The sequence below is a fragment of the Orcinus orca genome, chromosome 20, assembly GCF_937001465.1.
Source record: "Orcinus orca chromosome 20, mOrcOrc1.1, whole genome shotgun sequence".
In the NCBI taxonomy this organism is placed as follows: Eukaryota; Metazoa; Chordata; class Mammalia; order Artiodactyla; family Delphinidae; genus Orcinus; species Orcinus orca.
Genome location: NC_064578.1, coordinates 14,630,551 through 14,642,681, shown reverse-complemented (window position 1 = coordinate 14,642,681; position 12,131 = coordinate 14,630,551). Strand labels below are relative to the sequence as shown.

The window sequence follows — 12,131 nt, the reverse complement described above, 5'->3', positions numbered from 1 at the left end:
CTGTCTACACCAGTCTGCATCTGAGCCCCTTTCCTTGGAATACAGTGATTCTAAATGGGAGCATAGTTTGAAAAACCCCTCTTGAAGAGTCTAACTTGTGTATGCCCTTTGTAAACCACTGCCCGAGAGGGAATGTTTGGCCTCTTCCATGTTAGTCAAGATGGAATGATAAAGTATATCAGAGTGACTGTGATGTTCAAGAAAGGCTAAGTAGAGAGACAAACTGTTTAAATACAAGGACTCTTTTTTTTAATTGAAGTATTGTTGATTTACAATATTGTCTCAGGTGTATAGCAAAGTGATTGAGTTTTTTATATATATATATATTTTTTCAGATTATTTTCCATTATAAGTTATTACAAGATATTGAATATAGTTTCCTGTGCTATACAGTAAATCCTTGTTCCTTATCTATTTTATGTGTAGTAGTTTGTATCTGTTAATTACTCCTAATTTATCCCTCTCCCTCTCTCTTTCCCCTTTGGTAACCATAAGTTTTCTATTTCCTGAGTCTGTTTCTGTTTTGTAAGTAGATTAATTTGTATTATTTTTTAGATTCCACATATAAGTGATATCAAATAACGTTCGTCTTTCTCTGACTTACTTCACTTAATATGATAATCTCTAGGTCCATCCATGTTGCTGCAAATGGTACTATTTCATTCTTTTTTATGACTAATATTCCATTATATGTATATATACATATATATTTTTATACACACACACACCACATCTTAAACCAATCATCTGTTGATGGGCACTTGGCTTGTTTCCATGTCTTGGCTATTGTAAATAACTACACGGATTCTTAAGCTCTGAGGATTGTGTAAAGAAGAATTATGTAAAGAAGAAATCATATAAAACATTTTAGGTTAATTCCATTACTGGGTTTTCCTCTGGCTTGTGTGTGTTTACTTCTGTATTTGATTTCTAAAACCTCACCTCTCCATAGTACTTGGTTCGAGCCCTAAGTGTAGCACTTTCCACATTATGTTAAAGTTAGTTATTGTCTATCTCTTCTTCAGTTGTACATTCCTGGTGTTTAGGACACTGTTTGGCACCTTGGTATGTTTCCAATTACTGAGTTTTTGATATTCACAATAGGAACCAGACATTAAATACACACAAGAGCTTGGTGCTCGTTTAATATAACCTGGGAATTAAATTAGGAATTAGGTTTATTAAAACCTTATGACAACACTTTAGTAGTTTGTATGAATATGTAGATCTAAGGTAAACTTCACAGATTATTTGGATGGCAAATACCACCTTGACAAGATGATCTATTCCAGAACTTGATTATTATGATCAAGATATTGAACGGTCTTAAACCTTTGCCTTTTATTTGGTTTTATTTAGGTGGTTTGATGATACAGGTTATAACTATGTACTTTAGTTAACCATTGACTCTGGGTTAAAAACATTGCTTTCCTGATTATGGTAGCAATTTCTTAATTTTTTTCTTTTCCTTTTTTCTTTCTTTCTTTTTAAAAATTATTTATTTATTTTTTATTTGTAGTTGGAGTGCCTCAAGCTTATCGCCTCTCAAAAATTCACAGACAAACGCATTGGCTATTTAGGGGCAATGCTGCTGTTAGATGAAAGACAAGATGTCCATCTTCTCATGACCAACTGTATCAAGAAGTAAGTCTTAATTTCTTTCTTCCAATAACTACTTTGTACTTTTAGGTCTTTTTTATAATAAGACATAAAAAGCTTCTATTTATTGATTTTCTATTTACTGTCTAGAATGTATCTGAGCTGCTTTTGGTTCTATAGCTTATATGTAAAGAGGCTAAGCAAAGGATTAAAACTTCTGTAGGGGATAATTTAACTGAAGGTATTGCTGTACATCTTGAGTCATAGCAACTATTTAGCCATGAATAAGCATTTGGACTTTCATAGAATAGAAAGAGCATTGGTAAATCTGAGCTTTCTTATCATATATTTTTTTGAATACCATGAGTAATGAAACATTGTGTTTATTAAATAATTACCAGTGTATATTCTTAATAAATACCATTTAAAGGTAAAAAGAGAGGTCTTGTTTGTCAGCAGTCTAATCCCAGATTTCAGTTGCTGGGAATTATATTTAGCCCTGTGAATTTTTGTGTATAAGTCCTTTTTTCTCTAATGGGTGCTTTACTGATTTACTAGTCCAGTTATGTGTTTAACTTACAAAGTTAATGCTTGCCATTCTGGAGAAATTAGAGGACCTGTGAGTAGGGAATTAACAGTTCTCAGTATCTCTTTTTTTTTTTAAATTAATTTATTTATTTTTGGCTGCGTTGGGTGTTTGTTGCTGCGTGCGGGCTTGCTCTAGTTGCAGCGAGGGGGGGCTACTCTTCATTGCGGTGGGCGGGCTTCTCATTGCAGTGGCTTCTCTTGTTGTGGAGCATGGGCTCTAGGCACGTGGGCTCAGTAGTTGTGGCTCGCAGGCTCTGTAGTTGTGGCTCACGGGCTCTAGAGCACAGGCTCAGTAGTTGTGGCGCACGGGCTTAGTTGCTCCGTGGCATGTGGGATCTTCCCTGACCAGGGCTCGAACCCGTGTCCCCTGCACTGGCAGGCGGATTCTCAATGACTGTGCCACCAGGGAAGCCCCCTCAGTATCTCTCTTATAATAAATTTCTCTTAGAAAGTTATGGAAGTTTTAGGGTTTCCCTGGTGGTGCAGTGGTTAAGAGTCCGCCTGCCAGTGCAGGGAACATGGGTTCGAGCCCTGGTCCGGGAAGATCCCACATGCCACGGAGCAACTAGGCCCGTGCACCGCAACTACTGAGCTTGCGCTCTAGAGCCCGCGAGCCACAACTGCTGAAGCCCCCGTGACTAGAGCCCATGTTCTGCAACTAGAGAAGCCACCACAATGAGAAGCCCACACACCATAATGAAGAGTAGCCCCTGTTCGCCGCCAACTAGAGAAAAAGCTCGCGCGCAGCAAAAAAGACCCAACGCAGCCAAAAATAAATAAATTAAATAAATAAATTTAAAAAAAAAAAAAGAAAGTTATGGAAGTTCTGATGGCCATATTGATTAAAGGTACTTTTTGGTTTGTTTTGATTTGGTTTTGGTTTGTCTGTTGGTTTAATCTCCTTTTTTAGATTTCTTTTTCATTTATAGTATTTCTGTATTTGACAGAAAGTAGAATCAGGGGGATATAGGTGATCAATTTGAAGACCCTGAACTCATGTATTTTGCTGTGGTAAAAATTATACTTTAAAATTTCCCAATGAATAATGAAAAATTTCAAAATGAGAATTATGATTGCTTGTAAATATAGAGTGTGTCATGTAAATACATTGACTCTGTGACTTAACTTGGGAGAGTCTTCTTCTTTTTGGCCTTGTAATAAATATTAATAATGAAAATACTAAGTTGATTCATTTATTCAACAAATATTTATTGTATACCTGTTGTATGCCAGGAGGTGTTATGAACTTTGGGGATGGAGAATGAAAAAAATGGACATAAATCCTTGGTGTCATGGAGGTTACATTTTAGATGTTTAATGTGACTTTACATATTTATTCTGGACAGGCCTCTGAAAGTTTCTTTAATTTTTGTTCTTACATGCTCTGTGCCCTTATTATTCAAGCCTTCAATCATATGTTGATAATTTGGCAGTTCTGCCTAGCAGCAAGTTCATATTAGAGACTTAATACCAAACTCAAGTATAGGTTTGTAGCTTGATAAAAATTGAAGAATAGGCATACAGGCAAATAAGGAATCTTTGTGTTTAATTTTCATGAGACCTAGCTAAGCCCCAAGTGAATTTAGGAGAGAGCTAATAATAGTTGGGAATTGATCTGGCACTTAAGTTTAAGCTCAGTTAAAGGACTTCGGATAATTCAGTTTTAAAAAAAAATTTATTTTCTTTATTTTTTTGGCTGCGTCGGGTCTTAGTTGCGGCACGTGGGGTCTTCGTTGAGGCATGTGGGATCTTTCATTGTGGTGCGGGATCTTCATTGTGGCGTGTGGTCTTCTCTAGTTGTGGCCTATGGGTTTTCTCTCTCTTTCTCTCTCTAGTTGTGGTGCATGGGCTCCAGGGTGCCTGGGCTGTGTAGTTTGCGGCACGTGGGCTCTCTCATTGAGGCACGCGAGCTCAGTAGTTGTGGTGCATGGGCTTAGTTGCCCTGTGGCATGTGGTATCTTAGTCCCCCAACCAGGGATTGAACCCGCGTCCCCTGCATTGGAAGGCGGATTCTTTGTTTGTTTTTGTTTTTTTTTTGCGGTACGCAGCCCTCTCACTGTTGTCGCCTCTCCCCTTGCGGAGCACAGACTCCGGACGCGCAGGCTCAGCGGCCATGGCTCACGGGCCTAGCCACTCCATGCATGTGGGATCTTCCTGGACCGGGGCATGAACCCATGTCCCCTGCATCGGCAGGCGGACTCTCAACCACTGCGCCACCAAGGAAACCCTGGAAGGCGGATTCTTTACCACTGGACCACGGGGAAGTCCCCTGTGTGTTTTTTTAATCTGTTAATGAGTGAGTTTTTTTATTTGTGAGGTTTTTCGCATTTTGCTTATGCGGCATCATATGTACCAACAGTTTTTCTGTTTAATGATGAATGTTTACCTCATTGTTCATTGGCCTAGAAAAACTCTGACATTAATGATCTTGGAATTAAATCTTTAAAAATTAAATATAATACTTTAAGAGCTTGCATTATGCAAATATTCTTAATCATTGAAAAATGATTGAAGAGTCAACTAAGTACTCTTGGGAACTAGGACACTAAATGGTAAAGCCATAGTTAAGTTAAACTTTATCAGTAATTTTTATCTTAAATATTCAAATTGGTAGACAATAGCAAATCTGACTGATTGACACTTTACCTTCTGTTTCCTTTCCTTTCTTTGTTCTTCAGGGAAGCCTAAAACCATTTATTAGTTCATTTAAAATTAACCCCCCCCAATAAATAAAAAGACCAATAATGAACCCATTACAATGTTAACAGAAATAAATTTTTTTATGAAAAACTATTTTTCAGAACAAGAACAATTTCAGTGAGAAGAATGGCATTATTTTACAATTTTGTAAATCTCTTTAATATCTAACCTAATGGAAGCTAGAAGCTAGATGCTCATATTGGCTTCTGCATTCAGTTTCTTATGTTACGTTTTGATTAAGTATATGAAGAAGATCTAGCCTTTTACAGATAATGTAGTTTAAAAAAGAAAGAGGACTTTAATAACCTTTCAGATTAACTATGGATAATGTTCTATGATGGTATATCACAACTCCATAAGTGGTAGTTTCTTTAGGGTTAATTACAATGTGGAGTCTGAAACCATATCAGTGAAGTTTGGTTCTTTGTTATATTAAAACCCATTGGTCTGTCTTACACTTTGAATGAACCTTTTACTCTTGCATGCTTTTTAAACATCATGCTTAAGGCATTTGGAGAAAATTGGTTCACTGAGTTTTAGAGTATTGATAGACTGTCAGGTTCATGGTGGCAATAAAAATATTCCAAAATTCTAATTTTCACTTCAAAGCTTAGATTTTATCATTGGCAACAAATATTGTCACTTGTTGCTCTTGAAGTTACTTCAAGGTTACTTGGCTCTTCTTCAAGAAAATGTTTGGCAAATAATCACATCTTAATAATTATAGTTGTCAGTTATTTTTCAAATAAGAATGATGTTCATTTTAAAAGTAGCTAGTTTGTAGTTTAGCTTGCAAATGAAAGAAATACACAAGTGCTTTTCTCTGAGATTGCCACTTTACTCCAGTATGCATCAGAAGTACTTTATGCATACTTTCCATTTTGTCACGCAGAATGTAAAAAAATGTGCACTCAAGAGTCAAGGTATATGGGAGTTCGCTGGTGGTCTAGTGGTTAGGATTCTGGGCTTTCACTGCAGTGGCCCGGGTTCAATCCCTGATCAGGGAGCTGAGATCCTGCAAGCCGTGTGGCGTGGCTTTAAAAAAAAAAAAAAAGAGTCAAGGTATAATAAAACTAATCATTTTTACTGCTTTGTCATGGGCAGTATTAAGTGAAACTCCCTCCCTCCCTCCCTTCTTTCACTCTAAGTGTGTGGCAGTGTATTCAGTGACTACTATTATTTGGTGCCTCTGCCCTGATTTGTGCTAACATACCATAGTTTTTCCCACCATTGCCTTTGCACTGTCAGTGCGGGTGTCAGTAAAGCTGACAAATAATGAGTTAGTATTGTGAAAATAGTTTATATTTCGTGGACCCCCTGAAACAGCCTTGGGGACTTCCAGAGATTCTTTAATCACAGTTTGAGAACCACTGAGCTAAATGATTTTTAAAATGCTCTTAAAGCTGGTAGAAGTAGCATAACTCAATAATTCAGCTTCTGAATGGTAAGAGTTGGTTATAATATGTAAATGAGTTTACTGGTTCAAGCTTTTAATATTTCAGCTTTTCTGAAAGTATACTTCAGGCTGGTTTAGAAATAATTTTGTACAGTAATCAATGCCTGTTAGAAATAGAATTTTTTGTATCTGTATCACTAGATACTGAGCCTCACTGTAAACATCTAGCTTAGTTTATGATGGTTTAATTAGCTATCTTTTTAGTTAGTAATTTTTTCTTCTTTTGAGTAAATAAAAGTGTAAAAATTAATGTAACATCAAGGTTAATACTATATCATAAGATCAGAGACCTTATGGTATAGTATTTAGAGTATACAGTGTTTAAGTATAGAGTATATAGTATAGAGTGTTTCTGTTGTGATGTTTAAGTCATCTTAAATGCTCTAGCAGTAGAGATTGTTTTCTGATTTTTTTTTAAGGTTTTGGTTACTGTATTACTTTTTTTTGTAGTTAGTAATAGAGCATATTAAAATCTTTTAAATATACACTTGTGCTTCATATTCTGTCATTGCTAGTTTTTACTTTCAGTGGTTTGCTGAGTTTCCTAAAGAGAGTTGTCTTTTAACATCCAACAGATAGCATGTTGTCCAGTTTATGTTGCTTTGGTATTTGGGAACATTGGGTTGCAAGCATGTAGAACAGAATGTCAGTCAGTTTGCTGTGTTGTAATTTGTAATAAAGTTAGAATAAACACTTTTTGCAAAAATAATCCTAATAAATATTTTCCATATTAGAGAAATCATGAATCGTTCAGAGCTACCTCGTTAGATTGTGAAGCTTCTTCATGGGGAGCACCAGGCAGGGCATGTTCATTTCTGCCACCTTCTTTCTTTTGCAGTGATCTTAATCATAGCACGCAATATGTACAGGGGCTAGCACTTTGTACCCTCGGCTGCATGGGCTCCTCAGAGATGTGCAGAGATCTTGCAGGAGAGGTAGAGAAACTCCTGAAAACCTCCAACTCTTACTTAAGAAAAAAGGTAACTTTCAATGAAACCGAATGTATGCATTTGGATTAGGCAGTATTACGGAGATGAGAAGGCAGATTATTCATATTTGAAAGCTCAAATGATAACATAACTTATCTTTCCCTGTGCAGTAAATGTATTTTAAATGATTATATATGAATCAGTTGTTTATAAATCAAAATCTTTTTTTATACTAATTTTGGAGGTGATTTTTTTTTTTTTTTTTTTTTTTTTGTGGTACGCGGGCCTCTCACTGTTGTGGCCTCTCCCGTTGCGGAGCACAGGCTCCGGACTCACAGGCTCAGTGGCCATGGCTCACAGGCCTAGCCGCTCCGCGGCATGTGGGATCTTCCTGGACCGGGGCACGAACCCGTGTCCCCTGCATCGGCAGGCGGACTCTCAACCACTGCGCCACCAGGGAAGCCCGGAGGTGATTTTTTTTTTTTTTTATTGCTATTTAACTCTCCAATTAATAAGTGATTGTGAACACTTTAATTCTCTTAATTTGTCATTTTTCAAGGAAATGATTTATAAACAAGCAAATGTTATTGGACCCTAGATGGCATACCTAATTACTTCCTAAGTTACCTGATTCTAAACAGTATTAAACAAAGTGATAATGAACAGATCTTTACAAATTTATTTTAGTGCCCATGTCTTTGTATTAGGGCCTTTGAATCTTGGAAGTGCAGTTCCATGGGGACCTAGATAATTATTAGGGAATGATTTAGAACATACTTCCTAAAACTGATATATCTAAATGGAATAGTGATGGAAGACAGTGATCTTATTCACTTATTTGCTTTTATTTGTTGATATAAACATTTTGTTATTATTGTGCTTGAATCCTAAAACCTTCATAAACAAAGGGTAAAATTTAGGACTTTAGAAGTGAGTCACATAATATCGTCTGGTTGGCGTTTATTGTGCCTCTGTATTAATGGTGTGAGACAAAGCTGTTGAAAGGGCCAAGCTGTTTTCCAGGAACATGTACTGTTAATGATGGCTATAGACCAAAGCCAGTCTTTTCTCTTAAAAAATGTGTGGGCTGCTCTTGTTCAGAAAGATTAAATAAATATTAATAAAGATTAATAATTATTAAATAAAATAATTCCTACAGATTAGGAAAAAAAATGTTTCCCCCCACTGTAGCATGAGAAGAATTAGCTGAAATCTTTTCTTTTTTTTTTTTTTTTTTAAACATCTTTATTGGGGTATAATTGAAATCTTTTCTTGTTAATGTATCTAAACTTTTATGTTATTCAATTCCAACAAATAGTAGTTATGGTTCCTTTTGCCAGGGGTGGGGGCGTTTAACCAAAATCAGTCTTTGAATGCCTTTCTTTCCTGTGAACAAGTTTCTTCAGTAGAGGCTAGCTAACTGAGAGGCGTTTAACTAAGATCCTAAGTAACTTTCAAATGATTTTCTTGATTTCAGTAGAGAGTGAATTGGGGAAAGTATAGCTATTATTAAAAGCAGCAGCAGATTTAAAGCATCTGCAGTATATATATCTTTCAATTGCATAATGTTTTTATAAAACCTTTTGGTCTTTTTACTCAGAAGAATGATTATCACAGATGGAAGTCTTTATTTTTTACTTTGCAAAACTCCACATAAATTATGTTTAGCATGTTTGATAAGTTTGTGTTTAACCATGGTCTAGTCGAGAAAGCTTTTGTCCACTTATTTGGTAATATATGACCGAAGAGACAGGTGAGTTAGAAGTTCTCGTTAATGCAGTAAGTATAAGTTGGAAAGCCCTAACCAGTTAATAACTAATAAGTCTGATAATGATAAATAATAAATCTGATACCTAAGTCCTTTCTTTTTTCATGTAGGTGAACTAGTTGATAAGGTTTTATTGTTTATAAGATTGGTTGTCCTGACTTAATTGAAATAAATCTTCTTTTGTCCTTTTTATGTTTTTTATAGGCAGCACTTTGTGCTGTTCATGTCATCAGGAAGGTTCCTGAACTTATGGAGATGTTCTTACCAGCAACAAAAAATTTATTGAATGAAAAGAACCATGGTAATGTGATTTAGATGCACTCATGAAGTACTGAGGGAGAAGGGGAAAGAGAACAGGCTTCAGGCAGTGTTGGCCTTCTGTCTCATGCAGTAGACTCACCTTTCTACTGTGCTTGGACACTTTTCCAGGAAGGGCTAATGGGTTGAATCTCTCTTCTACTCCCATATCCTAGTTTTTGTAATTAGAGATTGATTCCTTTACAGTAAGCTTGTTGTTTTTCATTTCTGGTCCTCTTTTACTATATTAAAAATACTATATTAAGTAATAGTGTAATTACAAATGATCCTAGCCTTGATTTTCATGTGTAAAACCCTTTGATTTCCTGGCTATTTTATAATAGAAGAAAAAGTTATTTTTTTATTGCTTTGCCATAGTAGTGTAAGAGTTGTGAAACTACTTTTAGGTTACTTGTAACAGGAATTTGTAATGGTTACCCAGATATATTTTTATAAAGCTTGAGAGAAATTAAATGAAATGTGGCAGTTCTTTACCGAGCATTTTATTCTTATTTTGAAGTCAGTGAAACAAGTTCTGAGTGAAGAAAATTCTTGTGTCCTAAATGCTAAGAGAAAAAATGTTAACGTGTATTTAATTTGATTAATGCAGTCCTGTGCCTAGAAGACTCAAAATATACTTGTTGAACAAATGAATGTTTAGGGTACTTATTTATTATTTAGTGAAAAGTATGGTGTGATTCTTTTCACTCACTCTTGACAAAGCAAATTTACTTTGTCATTCACAACTACCTTGGGTTTTTCGTATATTTTATCTGGAAATTTAAAATCTTGGTAAGATTTTTCTTCTTGAAATATCTATCAAAACTCAGCTAAGAGCTTATTAAGCTTGGAGCAGGTGATGTCCAGTTTATATTGACTAGGAGCATGTCTTTATGGATATTCTCAAATGTAGAGACGTGTATTGGTTCTCATTTTTAGCAATTATTTTGGTCATATAACTTTAGAATATTCTGTTTTGATTGACATCACCAGTATTAAATCAGCAGGTATCTATTAATACCTTCTTTGTATTCACCTCAATGCTTAGATTCTTTGAGAGATTAAAAAACAAAAATAGCAGCTATCCTTTTGGAATTGACCTTCAAAACTCAGAGCCCTGTACTATGAAGTTGAATAATATAGCCTCATTATTAGTTTTCATTGGTTCTTTTCTTTCAGGTGTCCTTCACACTTCTGTAGTCCTCCTCACAGAAATGTGTGAGCGAAGCCCAGACATGCTTGCACATTTCAGAAAGGTAGGTGCCATTCTGTATATCTAAGCCTTTCTTGATTGAAAATGGCTTTCCTGAAAAGTACATGATTTTCTCACCTATGAATTTTCTTTTGAAAGAAAGCTGTGGAGCTGAATAAAGGACTTAAACAGCCCTGCTGTGTGGTAGGGCTGGAAGCCAGATTTAGGCATATAAGAACTGGCAATAGTGCAGTGTTTTCCCTTTCATAATAGAAGTCTTCTCTCATTGTTGGCAGACACACCAGTCTCTCACGTGCTTTATCTGCTGTTTTCACATTGAAGTTAGGAAATGTAGCCTGAGGTCAAATTACACACAGGAAGAGTGTGTGTGTGTGTGTGTGTGTGTGTGTGTGTGTGTGTGTGTGTGTGTGTGTGTGTGTGTGTGTATGTAGTTTAAGGCAGGTAATTTTTTTTTTTAAAGGTGAAAACTGCAAACTGAAATTTGACATTACTTTTACCTAACATAGGGTCCCGCACTATTCATTTTACGCTGTGGTGACTACAGTGATGGAAGTCTCTAGCTTTCTTAAGTCCCCCTCCCTTTCTTAGAGCATTCTAAAGTGGAAATTTTTTTCTCCACTTATGTTTAGAAGGGACTAGTAAGGAGGACTCAGAGAAAGACTGTTCTTTGGGTAATTACATGCATTTCAGTTCCTTTTATAGGGTGCTGATCACTCCATAAATTGGGCTTACTTTGTACTTTAGATCTAATGAAGCTCTAATAGCAGCTCTTTTTTGGGAGGCTTTTTTGCCCCCTTAGATGTTCATGTATTGATTAAATTATTATAAAATAGTATGAGGCCCGTATCTGTCCCTAATGCTTGCTTTGTATGTTTTGTTCCTGTTGTCTGTTTGGAATCCTGCTGTATGTTAGAATGAAAAGGTAAGAATTAACCCTCTTTTAGATGGTGCATGCTGGCATTAGGTCCTTAGTGGCTTTTGTGTATCCATCCACAAATGTGGCTTTTAAAAATATACTAATGCTGAAGTTGTGCTTAATACTATGTTATTTGTCCTAGCATTTTTGGCTAACTTCCTAGTCCAGGTTTTGTCTTGTCACTTAAACTCCTGACTCCAAAGTCAGCCTTGGATTTCAGTTGCAGCCTTTCCTGATTTGTAAGCCTCCTTCTCTGCCTTTCCTTTGTCTTCACTTGAGAAACTTTGAGCAGTTTCCCATTGGTGATGGCAGTTCCAGATCAGTTTGGATCCTTGACACCAAACACTGCTTCTTCTTGAAGCAGATATTTTAGAGCCGTGTGGGTAACCCCATGCTTTAAAAAGCTCCGTACGTACTTCTGAACTTTCAGTTCAGTCTTAGAGCTTTAATTTCCCCCTTACTTGCCCTCAATCTTGCCTTGAAGTTTTGGAATATTAAAAGTTTTTTGAGGTAGAGTGGGTGGGCATCAACTGATTTTCATGGCTGCAGCCTTTCCCTTTGTCATTTTATTTTGTTTGTCTTGTCATCAGTTTTAGTAACTTGCATTTTTGTCAGAAAAATAAAGCTGGGTTCCAGGAATTTGTATGCAGAACACTTAGACATTT

The 12,131-nt window shown here is 36.1% G+C and overlaps 1 protein-coding gene across 1 annotated transcript in view; it reads left to right on the top strand.

Moving 5' to 3' along the window:
* The window catches only part of AP1G1 (adaptor related protein complex 1 subunit gamma 1), an 81,015-nt gene that overhangs the window by 37,292 nt on the left and 31,592 nt on the right, over positions 1-12,131 (top strand). The window contains exons 3-6 of the mRNA XM_004273232.3: positions 1,520-1,644; positions 7,182-7,323; positions 9,245-9,341; positions 10,517-10,593. Of these exons, the coding sequence (XP_004273280.1) occupies positions 1,520-1,644; positions 7,182-7,323; positions 9,245-9,341; positions 10,517-10,593 (441 nt within the window). The remainder of the gene's footprint in view (positions 1-1,519; positions 1,645-7,181; positions 7,324-9,244; positions 9,342-10,516; positions 10,594-12,131) is intronic.